This window comes from Oncorhynchus tshawytscha, linkage group LG20 (assembly GCF_018296145.1).
Source record: "Oncorhynchus tshawytscha isolate Ot180627B linkage group LG20, Otsh_v2.0, whole genome shotgun sequence".
Classification (NCBI taxonomy): Eukaryota; Metazoa; Chordata; class Actinopteri; order Salmoniformes; family Salmonidae; genus Oncorhynchus; species Oncorhynchus tshawytscha.
This window is the reverse complement of record NC_056448.1, coordinates 33653349-33676122: the sequence shown is the minus strand read 5'-3', so window position 1 is coordinate 33676122 and position 22774 is coordinate 33653349. Positions and strand designations below refer to the sequence as shown.

Here is a 22774-nt window from a genome sequence, read left to right as displayed (position 1 = left end):
TCATCGTTTTCCATAATGATCCCGTTTGGGATCAGGTCTAAACCCTCGCAACTTCCAGTGAGTGGAGGTGAGTTCACCGGTAATAATTCAGTGTCACTCGATCCGACTGTGTCACAGCGTCACAGCTTAATGATGTGGCAGGCCTGGAAGGCTGGAGCAGAGCAAAGGCCATGGATCAACGCTGAGACATCAGTCTGCCACCCTTTCACGCACACAAACACACACTCTCTCACACACTCTCTCTCTCCCTCTCTCACACACACACTCTCTCTCTCTCTCTCTCTCTCTCTCTCTCTCACACACACACACACACTTACACACACACATGCACAAAACCACACACTCTCTCTCTGCCTCTCTCTCTCTCTCTCTCTCTCTCTCTCTCTCTCTCTCTCTCTCACACACACACGCACGCACACACACACACACACACACACACACACACACACACACACACACACACACACACACACACACACACACACACACACACACACACACACACACACACACACACACACACAATAGGAGCCAGTCTGCCACCCTACCCTCTCACTGTCTTCTGTCCCTCAGACCTTAATAAGTACACAGTGTCTGAACACCTTGTGAATCTGGTCTTATCAAACTAAATGAGAAAGAAGGGTTATCTTGTTCTTATCAATTGCAGGTCAATACACTGTTTTTCTACCTCTCAAACACTCCTTCTTATTGCCTTCCTCTTCCTTGTTCCCATTCAATAGATTTAGTGTTGAGTGGTTATGCTGAAGTGGTTAGTGTCTATCTTACTGTTGATAACATACACGACATTACCAAAAATACAGTACCAGTCAAAAGTTTGGACACACCTTCTCATTCCAGGGTTTTTTATATTTTTTAAAACTATTTTCTACATTGTAGAATAATAGTGAAGACATCAAAACTATGAAATAACACATATGGAATCATGTAGTAACCAAATAAGTTTGCCTTGATGACAGCTTTGCACACTCTTGGCATTCTCTCAGCCAGCTTCATGAGTTAATCACCTGGAATGCATTTCAATTAACAGGTGTGCCTTGTTAAAAGTTAATTTGTGTAATTTCTTTCCTTCTTAATGGTTTGAACCAGTCAGTTGTGTTGTGACAATGTTGGGGTGGTATACAGAAGATAGCTCTATTTGGTAAAAGACCAAGTCCCTATTATGGCCAGAACAGCTCAAATAAGCAAAGTGAAATGACAATCCATCATTACTTTAAGACATGAAGGTCAGTCGATACGGAACATTTCAAGAACTTTGACATTTTCTTCAAGTTCAGTCGCAGAAAGCCTCAAACGCCTTAAAGGACTGTCACAGGAAAGGATGACCCAGAGGTACCTCTGCTGCAGAGGATAAGTTCATTAGAGTTACCTGGCTCTCATGAGGACCGCCACAGGAAAGGATGACCCAGAGTTACCTCTGCTGCAGAGGATAAGTTCATTAGAGTTACCTGGCTCTCATGAGGACCACCACAGGAAAGGATGACCCAGAGTTACCTCTGCTGCAGAGGATAAGTTCATTAGAGTTACCTGGCTCTCATGAGGACCGCCACAGGAAAGGATGACCCAGAGTTACCTCTGCTGCAGAGGAGAAGTTCATTAGAGTTACCTGTCTCTCATGAGGACCACCACAGGAAAGGATGACCCAGAGTTACCTCTGCTGCAGAGGATAAGTTCATTAGAGTTACCTGGCTCTCATGAGGACCGCCACAGGAAAGGATTACCCAGAGTTACCTCTGCTGCAGAGGATAAGTTCATTAGAGTTACCTGGCTCTCATGAGGACCACCACAGGAAAGGAAGACCCAGAGTTACCTCTGCTGCAGAGGATAAGTTCATTAGAGTTACCTGTCTCTCATGAGGACCACCACAGGAAAGGATGACCCAGAGTTACCTCTGCTGCAGAGGATAAGTTCATTAGAGTTACCTGGCTCTCATGAGGACCGCCACAGGAAAGGAAGACCCAGAGTTACCTCTGCTGCAGAGGATAAGTTCATTAGAGTTACCTGGCTGTCATGAGGACCGCCACAGGAAAGGATTACCCAGAGTTACCTCTGCTGCAGAGGATAAGTTCATTAGAGTTACCTGGCTCTCATGAGGACCGCCACAGGAAAGGATGACCCAGAGTTACCTCTGCTGCAGAGGATAAGTTCATTAGAGTTACCTGGCTCTCATGAGGACCGCCACAGGAAAGGATGACCCAGAGTTACCTCTGCTGCAGAGGATAAGTTCATTTGAGTTACCTGGCTCTCATGAGGACCGCCACAGGAAAGGATGACCCAGAGTTACCTCTGCTGCAGAGGATAAGTTCATTAGAGTTACCTGGCTCTCATGAGGACCACCACAGGAAAGGATGACCCAGAGTTACCTCTGCTGCAGAGGATAAGTTCATTAGAGTTACCTGGCTCTCATGAGGACCGCCACAGGAAAGGATGACCCAGAGTTACCTCTGCTGCAGAGGATAAGTTCATTAGAGTTACCTGGCTCTCATGAGGACCGTCACAGGAAAGTAAGACCCAGAGGTACCTCTGCTGCAGAGGATAAGTTCATTAGAGTTACCTGGCTCTCATGAGGACCGCCACAGGAAAGGATGACCCAGAGTTACCTCTGCTGCAGAGGATAAGTTCATTAGAGTTACCTGGCTCTCATGAGGACCACCACAGGAAAGGAAGACCCAGAGTTACCTCTGCTGCAGAGGATAAGTTCATTAGAGTTACCAGCCTCAGAAATTTCAGCCCAAATACTTCAGCCCATTCTACTGCCAATGTTTGCCTATAGCAATTGCCTGGCTGTGTGCTTGATTTTATACGCCTGTCAGCAACGGGTATGTCTGAAATAGCCGAATGCACTAATTTGAAGGGGTGTCCACATACTTTTGTGTATATATTGTGTAAGTGGATAAGATATCAGATTTTGATTTGATGACTAACGTCAGTGTTTTGTTTTGTTTTCCGCTGTCATTTGTGCTTGGGGTATTTCCCATCTTATGGTGGAGTTCATTATGATTCCTCCTTCATAGACAGATTATTACTCAAGGAAAACAGCCATGCAAAAACAGCCATTCGGAAATATTGAAGTGTGGTTGCCTTGGTGTTCTTATTGGTCCATGACATTTTTATTGTTCATGGGTCATTTTCCTTGGTTCAATAGCCTGTATCTGGTGGTCAGTGAGCAGTGAAATAGCTCTGACCTTATAGCCAGCCAGGCCTATGTTGTTGTTCTTCATAATGATGTGTGTTCTGTGGGAAAGTATTGTCAAAGATCACCAAAGCTCTGTGTATAACTCCTAGCCAGATTAGGGCTGGTCTCTGTGACATGTGGATGTCCCTCTGTCCGTCCTCAACTTTTCCACTGACTATGCAGCCGTGTGATTGGGCGTCTTTCATGTGGGTATCAGGTTACAGCTGTAATTTGTATCCCACCCTTCTCGTCTTCAGAGAGAGGCCTCCACCTCCACCGATACTAATTATGGAAGGAAACAAAATCCTCCACGTGAAGGAGGGCGAGAGAGCTAGGAAGGAGGGAGAGAGAGGAGAGAGAGAGTGTGATAAAAAGAGCAAGATGGGTAGAGTGAGAGAGGGGTGAGAAAGTGAGAGATGGAGAAAGTGTGGGAAAAATGAGGGTGAAAGACAGAAGAATCAGTCAACAGAGATTTGTCAAGAGAGGGGGAGAGTTAAGGATGAAGAAGAGAGAAAGCGAGGGATAACTTGTCTTTGTGTTATAGCTGAAGAGGCAGTTTGCTCTGCTGGGTGAAATATGGGTGGAGGAGTGGAGCATTCCCACAGTCACAAAGATGGAGGAGGGTGTATCTCTCTCTCCCTCTCTCTCTCTCTCTACCTCTCTCTCTCTCACTCTCTATTCCTCTCTTCCTCCATCATTAGCTCTGAAGGGCCTCTCAGAATCCAGGAAATGGAGGAAATGTCTGAAAACGAGTGAAAATAATCAAAAGGCTTTAGCGTGAGGAAGAGTAGAAAAGAACCTTTCAGACACACATTTTCTCAACAAGCAAGAGAAAGTGTTTAATCCTTATGCTTGAATTCTCCAGCATTGCATTATTATGGCTGTTCAGCGAGGGGAGGTAGTAGTAAGTAGGTTATGAATGGTGGCCTTGAAGAACAGTCACAGGAATGTGTTGATTGGATGTGTTGAATGTGTTGTCCATCTTCTTCTCCTTTACTTTGTTCTTCTCTCTTGTTAGAAAACCAATGAATGATTTCACACAGTTAAACCCTGTTTCCCTCTCTCTCTCTCTCTAGGGCCAGGTGGAGGTCCGTGCTGTGTTACAGGTTCCAGATCTGGACAGGGAACCAGAACAGACAGAGTTCTATGTGGTTCTAGAAGGTTCCAGACTAGCCCATGTTGCTGTAGTTAAGAGAGCGGAGGATGGAGAGTCTCTTTGCTTCACAGTTCCTGGTGAGTCCCACCGTTTATAGTGTCCACTGGTCCCAGATCAGTCTAACTGTCTCACACAGAGCTACTGACTGAGGTTAGAACAGAACCCTTAGTTTGATACAGGGTCACTAACTTCCAGTTATCATTAGTTCCTCTTTTGCTCTTTTAAGTTCAGGTCAACATAACAGAGATTGTAATAAATCAGTAGATAGCAGCAGTTTGCCTAACCTAATTAAGACCATCCATGTTGCTGTGTCACAAGCTTCAATAGAAATCATGTTTGGGAGCAGAAAACTGTTATTGCTGCACAGTGTCCATATTAGGAGTGTGTCAATGTCAGAAGGACTTGTGTCAGTCTCATCGGGAGTTAGCACTTATTGTCATATTTGATCCTCAGTCATCTGTTCGTCTCCTCTCCTCCACAGGTCACGACCTCCAAGAGACCGCCTCTGTCACAGTGTATCGTCACACAGAGGACGGAGCCAAGCCTTGTGGAGGCGGGGCCTCCCTGAGGTACGTCTGTGATTTGCCACAGGAAGTGGCCGAGTACCTGCTAGCCAACAGCGACTCTTTGAGTCCCCAGAGCCACCTGGAGGTTCTGAGGAGGGTCTCAGCAGCTCCAGGGGAGGGGGACATGGAGGGTGACATGAGCGCTGGTCCAGGAAAGGAGCACTCTCTGGGGCAGACAGACCAGGAGGAGGAGGGGGTTAGAGGTGGGAGACCCAGACCTGATCCACAGATAGAGTGTCATCTCAGGGAGATGGATGAGAGGATAACCCAGGCCGTGGCTAACCTGAACTACCCTCTGGAGTGGAGCGGCAAGGCCAGCCAACCTAGAGAAGGTAACCAACCATACTACTTGGGCTTTTTACATAGGGCTTTTCCAGTGCTGCTGTGGAATAGCCCTATGACTAGTGTAGTGGGGTACGTGAGTTGTGGTTGGTAGGGAATCTGACCATAAACCGCTTGTTTTGGAGCAGTTTCAGCAAGTGTACTGTACTAGCTTTCCCAGATGATTTCCGATACCTTAGAACTTGAGACATTCTGTACACATTTCTACTTAGACCTATGTCATATAGATTACAATTAGTAACAGGCAAGGAAGATATGACCCGAGACAGTTATCCATGATCAGAAAGAAAAATCATCATTGTGTTATTTTCTACAATTGAAACAACGATTGATGATAGTTACTGCGTAGGCTTACCTAGCCTGTGCCGGATGTTCCAGTTTTCAGGGGAAATGGGAAGTGAGCCTGTGCTTTTTCGTCTTCTCGTCAAGACCAGTTTTCGGGGATCTAGTTTATTTTACACTTGCTATGTTAGGTTAACAGACACTTTAAAGGAAACCTATTCAGATGATTTACAATACTTTACAGTCATTACATTTCAGGTTTTTTTCTGGGTCAAAAAGGGGCTTAGGTGGTGGGTGGCAGGGGGCTTGGCAATGGGTGCTACGAAATGGCCCCCATCTTGGCGGTGTAGAGAAATGTTTGCATTATTAAGCCAATTTCCTATCAAGGCACAAGTTGAGAGGCAGATGCAGACACAGGAGGCAGATGGTTGGAGTCTTACAATGTTTAATAATCCAAAAGGACTAGGCAAGAGAATGGTCGTGGACAGGCAAAAAGGTCAAAACCAGATCACAGTCCAGGAGGTACAGAGTGACAGTCAGCCGCGTGGTCAAGGCAGGCAGAATGGTCAGGCAGGTGGGTACAGAGTCCAGAAACAGGCAAGGGTCAAAACCGGGAGGACTAGAAAAAGGAGAATAGCAAAAAGGAGTACGGGAAAAACACGCTGGTTGACTTGACTAAACATACAAGACGAACTGGCACAGAGAGACAGGAAACACAGGGATAAATACACTGGGGGGGAAAAACGACACCTGGAGGGGGTGGAGACAATCACAGGAACAGGTGAAATAGATCAGGGCATGACATTTCCTGCAATTCTACAATTCTGAGAGAAAATGTTGGTTTTAAATTTAATTCCCTTCAATTCTATGCATTTCACCATGGCTAATGCGGTGTATTTTTGCTTAAATAACAAAATCAATACTGCTATATTAATTGTTTGGAGAATTTTCAATTCTCCCTGACTGTCTAGATTTTATTTTGGTTATTGTTAGTTGTCAAAGATTATATTATAACAAAAATACGCCACTATCTTTTTCTACATACTTTATATCTGGCTTTAGTCATTTACGTTTATACAAAGTGTTATTCCATCCCAAAATGTATATAATGTATATACATACATATATATATAAACTTTACCCGGCCCGCCCAAGGTTCTCAATGGCAGAAAAATCCCTGCATTTCAGAGAGTGACATGTACTGTATTCTGTCGGTAGCTAATGTGAAGCAATGGAATGTGTAGATATGAGGTAAACCGATGCTGGCACTAAGACCACACTCAACGAGCTGTATAAGGCCATAAGCCAACAAGAAAATACTCATCCAAAAACAGCGCTCCTAGTGGCTGTTGATTTTAATGCAGGAAAACTTAAATCTGTTTGACCTAGTTTCTACCAGCATGTCACCTGCGCAACTAGAGAGAAAACAATTCTCGATCACCTTTACTCCACACACAGAAACACATACAAAGCTCTCCCTTGCCTCCATTTTGGCAAATCTAACCATAACTTTATCCTCCTGATTACTGCTTACAAGCAAAAACTCAAACAGGGCATACCAGTGACTAAGCTACAGGACTGTTTTGCTAGCAAAGACTGGAATATGTTCCGGGATTCATCCGATGGCATTGAGGAGTTTACCACATCAGTCACTGGCTTCATTAGTAAGTGCATCGACAGTGACCATACGTATATATCTCAAACAGAAGCCATGGATCTGCCCTGCCTTTCTAAAGTTTCTGAAAGCCAAGTTAATAAACAGATCACTGACCATTTTGAATCCCACCGTACCTTCTCCGCTGTGCAATACGGTTTCCGAGCTGGTCACGGGTGCACCTCAGCCACGCTCAAGGTACTAAACAATATCATGACTGCCATCGATAAAAGACAGTACTGTGCAGCCGTCTTCATCGACCTGGCCAAGGCTTTTGACTCTGTCAATCACCGTATTCTTATCGGCAGACTCAATAGCCTTGGTTTCTCAAATGACTGCCTCACCTGGTTCACCAACTACTTCGCAGACAGAGTTCAGTGTGTAAAATTGGAGGGCCTGTTGTCCGGACCTCTGGCAGTCTCTATGGGGGTACCACAGGGATCAATTATCGGGCCGACTCTTTTCTCTGTATAGATCAACGATGTCGCTCTTGCTGCGGGTGATTCCCTGATCCACCTCTACGCAGACGACACCATTCCGTATACATCTGGCCCTTCTTTGGACACTGTTAACTTCTTGCGTCGAGCCATCCCGGATCGTGAATACAGCCTCAAGCTCATTACCATAACGCAACGTTAACTATTCATGAAAATCGCAAATGAAATGAAATTAATATGCTAGCTCTCAAGCTTAGCCTTTTGTTAACAACACTGTCATCTCAGATTTTCAAAATATGCTTCTCAACCATAGCAAAACAAGCATTTGTGTAACAGCTAGCGCAGCTAGCGTAGCATTTAGCGTTAGCATCAGCAGGCAACATTTTCACAAAAACCAGAAAATCATTCAAATAAAATCATTTACCTTTGAAGAACTTCAGATGTTTTCAATGAGGAGACTCTCAGTTAGATAGCAAATGCTCAGTTTTTCCTGAAAGATTATTTGTTTAGGAGAAATCGCTCCGTTTGGTGCGTCACGTTTAGCTACCAAAAAAAACAGAAAATTCAGTCTTCAAAACGCCGAACTTTTTTCCAAATTAACTCCATAATATCGACTGAAACATGGTAAACGTTGTTTAGAATCAATCCTCAAGGTGTTTTTCACATATCTCTTCATGATATATCGTTCGTTGAAAGGCTCCTCTCTCCTCTCAATCACTGGATGACTGCGTGCAGCTTGTAGATTACGCACCAATTTAGACAAAGGACACCGGGCGGACCCCTGGTAAATGTAGTCTCTTATGGCAAATCTTCCAATGATATGCCTACAAATACGTCACAATGCTGCAGACACCTTGGAGAAATGATAGAAAGGGCAGGCTCATTCCCGGCGCATTCACAGCCATATAAGGAGACAATGGAAAACAGAGTTTCAAAAATTCTGCCCATTTCCTGGTTGAAGTTTCATCTTGGTTTCGACTGTAGCATGAGTTCTGTGGCACTCACAGATAATATCTTTGCAGTTTTGGAAACCTTAGAGTGTTTTCTTTCCAAAGCTGCCAATATGCATAGTATGCATAGTCGAGCATCTTTTCGTGACAAAATATTGCGCTTAAAACGGGCACGTTTTTTTATCCATAAATTAAAAGAGCGCCCCCTATATCCACGAAGATAACTAACATTCAAACAGGCTTCAATGCCATACAACACTCCTTCTGATGCCTCCAACTGCTCTTAAACACTAGCAAAACCAAATGCATGCTTTTCAACCGTTTGCTGCCCGCACCCGCCCGCCCGCCCGACTAGCATCACTACTCTGGATGGTTCTGACCTAGAATACGTGGACAACTACAAATACTTAGGTGTCTGGCTAGACTGTAAACTCTCCTTCCAGACTCATATCAAACATCTCCAATCCAAAATCAAATCTAGAATTGGCTTTCTATTTCGCAACAAAGCCTCCTTCACTCACGCCGCCAAACTTACCCTAGTAAAACTGACTATCCTTCCGATCCTCGACTTCAGCGATGTCATCTACAAAATAGCTTCCAATACTCTACTCAGCAAATTGCATGCAGTCTATCAATCACAGTGCCATCCGTTTTGTTACCAAAGCACCTTATACCACCCACCACTGCGACCTGTATGCTCTAGTCGGCTGGCCCTCGCTACATATTTGTCGCCAGACCCACTGGCTCCAGGTCATCTATAAGTCTATGCTAGGTAAAGCTCCGCCTTACCTCAGATCACTGGTCACGATAACAACACCCACCCGTAGCACGCACTCCAGCAGTATATTTCACTGGTCATCCCCAAAGCCAACACCTCCTTTGGCCGCCTTTCCTTCCAGTTCTCTGCTGCCAGTGACTGGAACGATTGCAAAAATTGCTGAAGCTGGAGACTTACATTTCCCTCACTAACTTTAAACATCAGCAATCCGAGCAGCTAATGAATCGCTGCAGCTGTACATAGCCCATCTGTAAATAGCCCACCCAATCTACCTGCCTCATCCCCATATAGTTTTTTATTTACTTTGCTGCTCTTTTGCACACCAGTATCACTACTTACAAACCATAATCTGCTCATCATCATCTGCTCATCTATCATTCCAGTGTTAATCTGCTAAATTGTTATTACTTTGCTACTGTGGCCTATTTATTGCCTTACCTCCTCACTCCATTTGCACAGACTGTATATAGACTTTCTTTTTTTTCTATTGCATTATTGACTGTACGCTTGTTTATTCCATGTGTAACTCTGTGTTGTTGTTTCTGTCGCACTGCTTTGCTTTATCTTGGCCAGGTCGCAGTTGTAAATTAGAACTTGTTCTCAACTAGCCAACCTGGTTAAATAAAGGTGAAATAAAAAAAGAATACTTTCTAGTTAGTTACATTTACTTGATTAACTTAATTAGGTAATATTAATTACAGAGAAATTATTTTATTGAATATCATGTCATATCACTTATACCGTTATAGAAAAGACACGACAACACTGATCTAAAGGCTAGAGCTGTGGCTTTCAAGGAGCGGGACACTAACCCGGGCACTTCTAAGAAATCCTGCAAATTGTATTTGTCACATGCGCCGAATACAAAAGGTGTACACCACTCTCTCTCCCTCCCCCCAACACACACAACCTTGGTGTCATCCTGCACACCACCCTCTCCTTTGACCACCACATACAGTGCCTTGCGAAAGTATTCGGCCCCCTTGAACTTTGCGACCTTTTGCCACATTTCAGGCTTCAAACATAAAGATATAAAACTGTATTTTTTTGTGAAGAATCAACAACAAGTGGGACACAATCATGAAGTGGAACGACATTTATTGGATATTTCAAACTTTTTTAACAAATCAAAAACTGAAAAATTGGGCGTGCAAAATTATTCAGCCCCCTTAAGTTAATACTTTGTAGCGCCACCTTTTGCTGCGATTACAGCTGTAAGTCGCTTGGGGTATGTCTCTATCAGTTTTGCACATCGAGAGACTGAAATTTTTTCCCATTCCTCCTTGCAAAACAGCTCGAGCTCAGTGAGGTTGGATGGAGAGCATTTGTGAACAGCAGTTTTCAGTTCTTTCCACAGATTCTCGATTGGATTCAGGTCTGGACTTTGACTTGGCCATTCTAACACCTGGATATGTTTATTTTTGAACCATTCCATTGTAGATTTTGCTTTATGTTTTGGATCATTGTCTTGTTGGAAGACAAATCTCCGTCCCAGTCTCAGGTCTTTTGCAGACTCCATCAGGTTTTCTTCCAGAATGGTCCTGTATTTGGCTCCATCCATCTTCCCATCAATTTTAACCATCTTCCCTGTCCCTGCTGAAGAAAAGCAGGCCCAAACCATGATGCTGCCACCACCATGTTTGACAGTGGGGATGGTGTGTTCAGGGTGATGAGCTGTGTTGCTTTTACGCCAAACATAACGTTTTGCATTGTTGCCAAAAAGTTAAATTTTGGTTTCATCTGACCAGAGCACCTTCGTCCACATGTTTGGTGTGTCTCCCAGGTGGCTTGTGGCAAACTTTAAACGACACTTTTTATGGATATCTTTAAGAAATGGCTTTCTTCTTGCCACTCTTCCATAAAGGCCAGATTTGTGCAATATACGACTGATTGTTGTCCTATGGACAGAGTCTCCCACCTCAGCTGTAGATCTCTGCAGTTCATCCAGAGTGATCATGGGCCTCTTGGCTGCATCTCTGATCAGTCTTCTCCTTGTATGAGCTGAAAGTTTAGAGGGACGGCCAGGTCTTGGTAGATTTGCAGTGGTCTGATACTCCTTCCATTTCAATATTATCGCTTGCACAGTGCTCCTTGGGATGTTTAAAGCTTGGGAAATCTTTTTGTATCCAAATCACCACAGTATCTCGGACCTGCCTGGTGTGTTCCTTGTTCTTCATGATGCTCTCTGCGCTTTTAACGGACCTCTGAGACTATCACAGTGCAGGTGCATTTATACGGAGACTTGATTACACACAGGTGGATTGTATTTATCATCATTAGTCATTTAGGTCAACATTGGATCATTCAGAGATCCTCACTGAACTTCTGGAGAGAGTTTGCTGCACTGAAAGTAAAGGGGCTGAATAATTTTGCACGCCCAATTCTTCAGTTTTTGATTTGTTAAAAAAGTTTGAAATATCCAATAAATGTCGTTCCACTTCATGATTGTGTCCCACTTGTTGTTGATTCTTCACAAAAAAATACAGTTTTATATCTTTATGTTTGAAGCCTGAAATGTGGCAAAAGGTCGCAAAGTTCAAGGGGCCGAACGCAAGGCACTGTAAGACTGTCAAATCCTCATTCTTCCACCACCGCAACATTGTCGCCCCCCTCCCCTCCCCTTACCCTACCCCACCCCTTACCCTAAACCGGCTTCGTATCCAAACCCCATACATTATACTGATACATCACACTCTTTCCCTTCTTTGAGCCCACCCCTCTCTTTGTTCATGGTTTTTTAGTCTTATGTTGTTTTGTTTTCACTCCTGTTTTTTTTGTTTCATTTCTACGTTGTAACGCGACTTTGGGTCCTTGAAAAGCACTATATAATTCCCATGTATTATTATTATTACCACTATGGCTAAATTCAAACTATGCCTACTTGGACACAAAAGTAATTATCAAGTCTATTTCAATTTCTCAAGCTAGTGAAAGCATAAGAACATTAGTCTATAGCATACTATAGAAGGCAAGGGTGAAGAAGGGGATAGAGAAATCCAATCTCTACAGTGTACATACAGACCAAGTTCACCCACAGCTTCTTACATAAGAGTGACGATTGTGTTTGGTAAATCGTGCCGTTGAATGCTTACCCGTCTCTTCGGAAAGGTCACGTATTGTCTGTGTGCCTGAGTGTCAGTCTACATTAGGGGACAGGAATCTCAGTTGGCTCTGTCGCTCTCCTCCCTGTCTTTCTCTCTCTCTCTCTCTCTCTCTCTCTGTCTCTCTCTCTGTTTCTCTCTCTCTGTTTCTCTCTCTGTTTCTCTCTCTGTTTCTCTCTCTCTCTCTCTCTCTCTCTCTCTCTCTCTCTCATCCCTCTCACACTCTCTCAGAGCTTCAAGCTCCTCAGTGTCCACATTACTGAGGAATTATCATGGTCCACACACACCAACACTGTCGTGAAGAAGGCAAGACAACGTCTCTTCCCCTTCAGGACGGTGAATAGAGTCGGCATGGGCCCTCAGATCCTCAAAAAGTTCTACAGCTACATCATTGAGAGCATCTTGACTGGCTGCAACACCGCTTGGTATGGCAACTACAGAGGGTAGTGCATACTGCTCAGTACATCACTGGGGCTAAGCTCCCTGCCATCCAAGACATCTATACCAGGTGGTGTCAGAGTAAGGCCCTAAAAATGGTCAAAGACTCCAGCCACCCAAGTCATTGAGCGTTCTACCCTTTTTGCATGAACTCATTTGACTCATCACATACGCTGCTGCTACTGTTTATTATCTGTACACATCTACCTCAATTATGTACACAACTACCTCAATTATGTACACATCTACCGCATATTTACACATCTACCTCAATTACCTCATACCCCTGCACATCGACTTTGTACTGGTACCCTGAATATATAGCCAAGTTATTGTTAATCATTTTTTTCTAACTTTTTTTCTCTCTGCATAGTTTTGATTTGATTATCTAAAAACAGAATTTGAAAAGCTTATGCAAATTTGACATACAGTACATCTGATGCCTTTTAGAATTGTTTTATAAATTAGTTACTTTACATTTTTCACCCCCCAAAATTTGTTGACTGAACTTTGACCTGCACTGTACACTACATGACCAAAAGTATGTGGACACCTGTTTGTCGAACATCTCATTCTCTCCACTAGATGTTGGAACATTGCTGCAGGGACTTGCTTCCATTAAGCCACAAGAGCATTAGTGAGGTTGGGCACCACTGATGTTGGGCGATTAGGCTTGGCTCACGGTCGGTGTTCCAAAGGTGTTCGATGGGGTTGAGGTCAGGGCTCTGTCCAGGCCAGTCAAGTTATTCCACATTGATCTCGACAAACCATTTCTGTATGGACCTCGCTTTGTGCACAGGGGCATTGTCATGCCTTAACAGGAAAGGGACTTCCCCAAACTTTTGCCACAAAGCACAGAATTGTCTAGAATGTGATTGTATGCTGTACCGTTAAGATTTCCCCTCACTGGAACTAAGGGGTCTATCCCAAACCATGAAAAACAGCCACCGACCATTATTCCTCCAACACTTAACAGTTGGCAATATGCATTGGGGTAGGTAGCGTTCATCTGGCATTTGCCAAACCCAGATTTGTCCGTCAGACTGCCAGATGGTGAATCGTAATTCATCACTCCAGAGAACGTAATTCCACTGCTCCAGAGTCTGATGGTGTCGGGCTTTACACCACTCCAGCCGACGCTTGCTATTGCGCATAGTGATCTTAGGCTTTTGTGTGTCTACTCTGCAGTGGAAACCCATTTCATGAAGCTCCTTTTGAACAGTTCTTGTACCTACAGTTCCTAGTCCAGTAATTGGGTCATGGTTACATGGTACATCGTCAAACATTTGTGGTACAGTAGTGGTAAGTAACCTTGGCAACGAAGAAGACAGATATGGAGAGAAAGTTCAAGTGTAGGACAGCAATTCAGAATGAAGAGATATAAAGCTATTTCCATAGCAACTCTACCCTTCCTTCTTAGTCCTACAGGAAAGAATAGTGGCTTGACTGACTATTCCCTCTCTTTTTAAAACCAAGTCATTCAGTGTGACAAAGTGACTCTCTTTTTAAAACCAAGTCATTCAGTGTGATAAAGTGACTCTCTTTAAAACCAAGTCATTCAGTGTGACAAAGGGACTCTCTTTTTAAAACCAAGTCATTTCAGTGTGATAAAACCAAGTCTTTCAGTGTGACAAAGGGACTCTCTTTTTAAAACCAAGTCATTCAGTGAGATAAAACCAAGTCTTTCAGTGTGACAAAGGGACTCTCTTTTTAAAACCAAGTCATTCAGTGTGACAAAGTGAAGAAGGATGTGTGCTCTGCCCTGCAGGCAGCTTGTCCCTCCAACACACTGGCTTTATTAAAACACACTGAGCAGGTTTAGAGGGTTACCTTGAGCTTGTGTGTGTGTCTGGTCTCTGATCGCTTCTGTCAATGGCATTATCAGGGTGGGAACCCTAGCACTGTCACTGTCAATGTCTCAACTCTTCATATGAGGAAGAGTCACTGATGGTGCGTCCCAAATGACACCATATTTCCTATTTAGTACACTAGTTTTGACCAGGACCCATAGAGTTCTTGTTAAAAGGAGTGCACTATATGGTATAGTGAACAGGGTTCCATTTGGTACGCAACCTGAATCAAACGGGTGAATTACCCAAATGCCTCATAGCTAACGTGGTACTTTATTTTTCTCACGACCCAGCCCTAAGCTAAAAGTCAGTTAGGAATACTCCTCAATGCACAGGAGAAAGTGAAAATGCTTACGAGTTGTTGTAATAACTAACACCTGTGTGAAGTACCTGACCTGCCTTGTTGGTATGCATTTTCCATATAAAGTCTAGACTTCACACAGCGTGACACGCAACATGACACCCACCTGGATTGTGTGTTAGCTAGAGTAGGTCTAAATACGGGACCATCTATGTGCTAGGTACAGTATATAGCATTGATATGTGCTAGCTTAGCTATATACAATATACTGTGTGTGTGCAGTCAGAGTGTATTCGCTTACATTCATGTCAGCGTTCACACCTGACCTGGAGCCATAATAAGTGTGTTTAGGTCTAGAGAGCAGATGTGTAGTATGTAATGTATACAGTAAGTTTGGACGGTGAGGATATCGTATGAAGGATAACAGGTTTAGGGATGTATAGCAGAGATGTTAGAGGCTACAATGTTCTTATATGGAGGGCTTGTCACCTCTGTCTGTCTTCATCTATTTTAAGGAACACAGCGTTTAGTTTAGTTCATTAGGATCCCCATTAGCTACTGCTCATGCAGATGCTACTCTTCCTGGGGTCCACATAAAACGTACAATACATGACAAAGAACAGAACAGTTATAGACAAGAACAGCATAAGATATTACATTAAATTCTAAATAAAAAATATAAATAAAATAAGAAGTATATATAGAAATACACCAAGCAACAACAAAAATACTCTTTACACACTATTCATATATACAGCGCATTCCGAAAGTATTCAGACCCCCTGACTTTTTCCACATTTTGTTAAGTTACAGCCTAATTCTAAAATGGATGAAATATTTTTATTTATTTATAAAAAATACAAAACTGAAATATCACATTTACCTAAGTATTCAGACCCTTTACTCAATACTTTGTTGAAGCACCTTTGGCAGCGATTACAGCCTCGAGTCTTCTTGGGTATGACGCTACAAGCGCCTGTATTTGAGGAGTTTCTCTCATTCTTCAGATCTTCTCAAGCTCTTTCAGGTTGGATGGGGAGCGTCGCTGCACAGCTATTTTGAGGTCTCTCAAGAGATGTTTGATCGGGTTCAGGTCCGGGCTCTGGCTGGGCCACTCAAGGACATTCAGAGACTTGTCCAGAAGCAACTCCTTCGATGTCTTGGCTGTGTGCTTAGGGTCGTTAACCTGTTGTAAGGTGAACCTTCGCCCCAGTCTGAAGTCCTGAGCGATCTGGAGTAGGTTGTCATTGATGGCCTCTCTGTACTGTGCTCCGTTCATCTTTCCCTTGATCCTGATTAGTCTCCCAGTCCCTGCAGCTGAAAAACATCCCCACAGCATGATGCTGCCACCACCATGCTTCACCGTAGGGATGGTGCCAAATTTTTTCCAGACGTGATGCTTGGCACACAGGCCAAAGAGTTCAATCTTGGTTTCATCAGATCAGCGAATCTTGTTTCTCATGGTCTGAGAGTCTTTAGGTGCCTTTTAGCAAACTCCAAGCAGGCTATCATGTGCCTTTTACTGAGGAGTGGCTTCCGCCTGGCCACTCTACCATAAAGGCTTGATTGGTGGAGTGCTGCAGAGATGGTTGTCCTTCTGGAATGTTCTCCCACCTCCACAGAGGCACTCTGGAACTCTGTCAGAGTGACCATCGGGTTCTTGGTCACCTCCCTGACCAAGGCCATTCTCCTCCGATTGCTCAGTTTGGCCAGGTGGCCAGCTCTAGGGAGAGACTTTGTGGATCCAAACCTCTTCAATTTAGGGAATAATGGAGGCCTCTGTGTTCTTGGGGATCTTCAATATTGCAGATATTTGTTGGTTCCCTTCCCCAGATCTGTGCCTCAACACAATCCTGTCTCGGAGCTCTACGGACAATTCCTTCAACCTTATGGCTTAGTTTTTGCTCTGAAATGCACTGTCAACTGTGGGACCTTATATAGACAGTTGTGTGCCTTTCCAAATCATGTACAATCAATTGAATTTACCACAGATGGACTCCAATCAAGTTGTAGAAACATCTCAAGGATGATCCAACAGGATGCGCCTGAGCTCAATGTCGAGTCTCATAGCGAAGGGTCTGAGTACTTATGTAAATAAGTATTTCAGTTTTTTTATGTGTAATACATTTGCAACAATTTATAAAAACCTGTTTTCATTTTGTCATTATGGGGTATTGTGTGTAGATTGATGAGGTGGAAAAAGGATTTAATTCATTTTAGAATAAGGCTGTAACGTAATGAAATTAGGAAAAAGTCAAGGGGTCTGAATATTTTCAGAATGCACTGTACGTATTCATATTCTTATATACAGTACAGTTAAATTAGATCTTTAGAAAGAGGAAAGGCGCTGTGATACAATGTTTTTTATCTGTTTTTTAAAGCTAAACTTGCTTTTCTCCCGAGTAACCACCAGAGTATTCCATAATGACATGGCTCTATATATAACTGAGCGAAACATTAAATCTGTTTATGCTTTCAGTTTCTTCTTAACCCTCTACCATGAAAGACTATCATGCATGTCGTTGATGTTAGTTCTGTGGGAGCAGTTGAGGACAAGGCGTGCTGCTTTGTTTTGAGACAGCTGCAGCTTTGCCAGGTCTTTCTTTGCTGCACCTGACAATATTACCGAACAGTAATCAAGATGGCACAAGACCAGAGCCCGATCAACTATGGATCTTTGTGTCAAAAACACAGAACATATTTTTACAACAGACATACCATCGTCACAACAACTTTGTCAATATGACTTGACCATGACAATTGATCATCCAATGTTACTCCTATGAGTTCAGCTTCTTCAACTTGATCAGTGTTCACACCCTTTATCCACAACTCCAGTTGAGGTTTAGGTCAAAGAGAATGCTTTGAACCAAATACAATGCTTTCACATGTATTCAAGACCAGTTTATTGTTAATTATGGCTGTAGGTGCTGATGTGTAGAGAGTGCAATCATCAGCATACACAGTCATTTAAGCTTGTTGTAAGACAAGTGGCAAATCATTTGAACAAATAGAGAACAGTAACAGCATATCTGATGTTAGAGAAGCTTCCATTGAATACTCTCTTGAGTTCGATTGGATAGATAACTCTCCAACCATTTTTTATTTATTTAACTAGGGAAGTCAGTTAAAAACAAATTCTTATTTACAATGAAAGCCTACCCCTGGGTACCGCCCACAGCCGGTTGTGATACAGCCTGGAATCGAACCAGGGTCTGTAGTGACATCACTAGCACTGAGATGCAGTGTCTTAGACCGCTGTGCCACTTAGGAGCCCATGTGATGGCAGGTGATGTAAAGTCATAAAAAGTGATTTTTTTCAGTAACAAATTATGATCAATAACATCAAACACTGCACTGAAATCTAACAATACAGCTCCAACTATGATGTTAGTATCCATTTCATTTAACCAATCATTCAGTCATCTGAGTCAGTGCAGATGAAGTTGAGTGCCCTTCCCTATATGCATGCTGAAAGTCAGTAGTTAACTAGCATTGTATTTGTTCAAACAATTTCCTCCGTCAGTTTACCAAGAACAGGCAGCAAGCAAATTGGCCAGCTGTTAGAGCCAACAATGGGTGCTTCATTATTTTTAGGTAGTGGAATTACTTTAGCTTCCTTCCAAGCCTGTGGACACACTCCTTTAGGCATTGGTTAAAAACATAGCAGATAGGGAGGGCAATACAGTCTGCTACCATTCTCAATAGTTTCCCATCTAGGTTGTCTATACCTGGTGGCTTATCATTATTGATGGATAACAATAGTTTCCCATCTAGGTTGTCTATACCTGGTGGCATATCATTATTGATGGATAACAATAGTTTCCCATCTAGGTTGTCTATACCTAATGGCATATCATTATTGATAGATAACAATTGTTTTCCCACTTCTTCCACACAAACTTGACCAAATTCAAAACAGCAATCCTTCTCTTTCATTATTAGACCTTCAATACACAAATATGATGGTTGACTGTTTAATATTGTCATTTCACTCCTGAGTTTGTCCACTTTACCAGTGAAATAGTCATTGAAATTATTGGCTATATCAAAAGGTTTTGTTATAAATGACCCATCAACTTCAATGAACGATGGAGATTAATTGGGGTTTATTATGTATATATACAGTGTTGTAACGATGTGCAAATGATTAAAGTACAAAAATAAACATAAATATGGGTTGTTTTTACAATGGTGTTTGTTCTTCGCTGGTTGCGCTTTTCTTGTGGCAACAGGTTGTTATAATCAAAATCGGTTTATCAAAATCAGGTTTGTTTTTGAATTCTTTGTGGATCTGTGTAGTCTCAGGGAAATATGTGTCTCTGATATGGTCATACATTTGGCAGGAGGTTAGGAAGTGCAGCTCAGTTTCCACCTCATTTTATGGGCAGTGTGCACATAGCCTGTCTTCTCTTGAAAGCCAGGTCTGCCTACGGCGGGCTTTCTCAATAGCAAGGCTGTACTCACTAAGTATGTACATAGTCAAAGCTTTCCTTAAGTTTGGGTCAGTCACATTGGGCAGGTATTCTGCCACTGGGTACTCTCTGTTTAGGGCCAGATAGCATTCTAGTTTGCTCAGTTTTTTTGTTAATTCTTTACAATATGTCAAGTAATTATCTTTTTGTTTTCTCATGATTTGGTTGGGCCTAATTGTGTTGCTGTCCTGAGGCTCTGGGGGGTATGTTTGTGTTTGTGAACTGAGCCCCAGGACCAGCTTGCTTAGGGGACTCTTCTCCAGGTTCATCTCTCTGTAGGTGATGGCTTTGTTATGGAAGGTTTGGGAATCACTTCCTTTTAGGTGGTTGTAGAATTTAACATCTCTTTTCTGGATTTTGATAATTAGCGGGTATCGGCCTAATTCTGCTCTGCATGCATTATTTGTTGTTTTACATTGTACACTGAGGATATTTTAGCAGAATTCTGCATGCAGTTTCAATTTGGTGTTTGTCCCATTTTGTGAAGTCTTGGTTGGTGAGCAGACCCCAGACCTCACAACCATAAAGGGCAATGTGTTCTATAACTGATTAAAGTATTTTTAGACAGATCCTAATTGGTATGTCGAATTTATGTTCCTTTTTATGGCATAGAATGCCCTTCTTGCCTTGTCTCTCAGATCGTTCACAGCTTTGTGGAAGTTACCTGTGGCGCTGATGTTTAGGCCAAGGTATGTATAGTTTTTTAGTGTGCTCTAAGGCAACAGTGTCTAGACGGAATTTGTATTTGTGGTCCTGGCGACTGGACATTTTTTGGAACACCATTATTTTGGTCTTACTGAGATTTACTGTCAGGGCCCAGGTCTGGCAGAATCTGTGCAGAAGATCTAGGTGCTGCTGTAGGCCCACCTTGGTTGATGACAGAAGCACCAGATCATCAGCAAACAGTACACGTTTGACTTCAGATTCTAGTAGGGTGAGGCCAGGTGCTGCAGACTTTTCTAGTGCCCTCGCCAATTTGTTGATATTTATGTTGAAGAGGGTGGGGCTTAAGCTGCATCCCTTTATCACCCCACGGCCCTGTGGGAAGAAATGTGTGTGTTTTTTGCCTATTTTAACCACACACTTGTTGTTTGTGTACATGGATTTTATAATGTCTTATGTTTTTCCCCCAACATCACTTTCCATCAATTTGTATAGCAGACCCTCATGCCAAATCAAAGGCTTTTTTGAAATCAACAAAGCATGAGAAGACTTTGCCTTTGTTTTGGTTTGTTTGTTTATCAATTAGGGTGTGCAGGGTGAATACGTGGTCTGTTGTACGGTAATTTGGTAAAAAGCCAATTTGACATTTGCTCAGTACATTGTTTTCATTGAGTAAATGTACGAGTTTGCTGTTAATGATAATGCAGAGGATTTTCCCAAGGTTCCAGTTTACGCATATCCCACAGTAGTTATTGGGGTCAAATATATCTCCACTTTTGTGGATTGGGGTGGTCAGTCCTTGGTTCCAAATATTGGGGAAGATGCCAGAGCTAAGGATGATGTTAAAGAGTTTTAATATAGCCAATTGGAATTTGTTGTCTGTATATTTTATCATTTCATTGAGGATACCATCAACACCACAGGCCTTTTTGGGTTGGAGGGTTGTATTTTGTCCTCTAGTTCATTCAAGGTAATTGGAGAATCCAGTGGGTTTTGGTAGTCTTTAATAGTTGATTCTAAGATTTGTATCATGTATATGTTTTTGCTGTTTGTTCTTTGTTATAGAGCCAAAACGATTGGAGAAGTGGTTTATGCATACATCTCCATTTTGGATAGATACAGTGGCTTGCGAAAGTATTCACCCCCTTTGGCATTTTTCCTATTTTGTTGCCTAACAACCTGGAATTAAAATGTATATTTTGGGCATTTGTATCATTTGATTTACACAACATGCCTACCACTTTGAAGATGCAAAATATTTTTATTGTGAAACAAAAAAAAACACAAAACTTGAGTGTGCATAAATATTCACCACCGCAAAGTCAATACTTTGTAGAGACACCTTTTGCAGCAATTACAGCTGCAAAGTCTCTTGGTGTATGTCTCTATAAATTGGGCACATCTAGGCACTGAGATTTTTGCCCATTCTTCAAGGAAAATCTGCTCCAGCTCCTTCAAGTTGGATGGGTTCCGCTGGTGAGCAGCAATCTTTAAGTCATACCACAGATTCTCAATTGGATTGAGGTCTGGGCTTTGACTAGGCTATTCCAAGACATTTAAATGTTTCTCCTTAAACAACTTGAGTGTTGCTTTAGCAGCATGCTTAGGGTCATTGTCCTGCTGGAAGGTGAACCTCTATCCCAGTCTCAAATCTCTGGAAGACTGAAACAGGTTTCCCATAAGAATTTCCCTATATTTAGGGCCATCCATCATTCCTTCAATTCTGACCAGTTTCCCAGTCCCTGTTGATGAAAAACATGGCATGGTATTCTTGGGGTGATGAGAGGTGTTGGGTTTGCGCCAGACATAGCGTTTTTCTTGTTGGCCAAAAAGCTCTATTTTAGTCTCATCTGACCAGAGTAACTTCCATATGTTTGGGGAGTCTCCCACATGCCTTTTGGCAAACACCAAATGTGTTTGCTTGTTTTTTTCTTTCAGCAATGGCTTTTTTCTGTCCTCTCTTCCATAAAGCCCAGCTCTGTGGAGTGTACGGCTTTGGACAGATACTCCAATCTCCGCTGTGGAGCTTTGCAGCTCCTTCAGGGTTGTCTTTGGTCTCTTTGTTGCCTCTCTGATTAATGCCCTGCTTGCCTGGTCCATGAGTTTTGGTGGGCAGCCCTCTTTTGGCAGGTTTGTTGTGGTGCAATATTCTTTCCGTTTTGTAATAATGGATTTAATGGTGCTCCGTAGGATGTTCTGTACTTCTCCACAACTTTGTCCCTGACCTGTTTGGAGAGCTCCTTTGTCTTCATGGTGTCGTGTCTTTACTATCATTAACTGAAGACTGATAGTTTTTATCAAAGATTCTCTGTAATTAGTTATTACGCGATTAGACTGATTAATCATGTAACCGTAATTACTAGGAAGTCGGGGCACCAAGCAAAAAGATTCAGGTTACAAAGTTATCATTTCCTAAAATAACTTTTCAGATATTTTATCTGATCAATTAGTCTTCAAATTAATTAATTATTTACTTTACCTCACGTTAGTCTCATTCCAAACGTCGTAAATTGTTGGTTATCTGCACGAACCCAGTCTTCACTATGAGTCATCCATACATCAATTGTCTTAAATCATTTATTTATTAC

The 22774-nt window shown here is 42.6% G+C and overlaps 1 protein-coding gene across 2 annotated transcripts in view; it reads left to right on the top strand.

Annotated features, from left to right (window-relative positions):
* The window catches only part of LOC112220169 (rho guanine nucleotide exchange factor 28), a 111233-nt gene that overhangs the window by 23190 nt on the left and 65269 nt on the right, over window positions 1-22774 (top strand). For both annotated transcript variants that reach the window (XM_042302503.1, XM_042302504.1), the window contains exons 3-4: window positions 4270-4426; window positions 4831-5247. In XM_042302503.1, the coding sequence (XP_042158437.1) occupies window positions 4270-4426; window positions 4831-5247 (574 nt within the window). The remainder of the gene's footprint in view (window positions 1-4269; window positions 4427-4830; window positions 5248-22774) is intronic.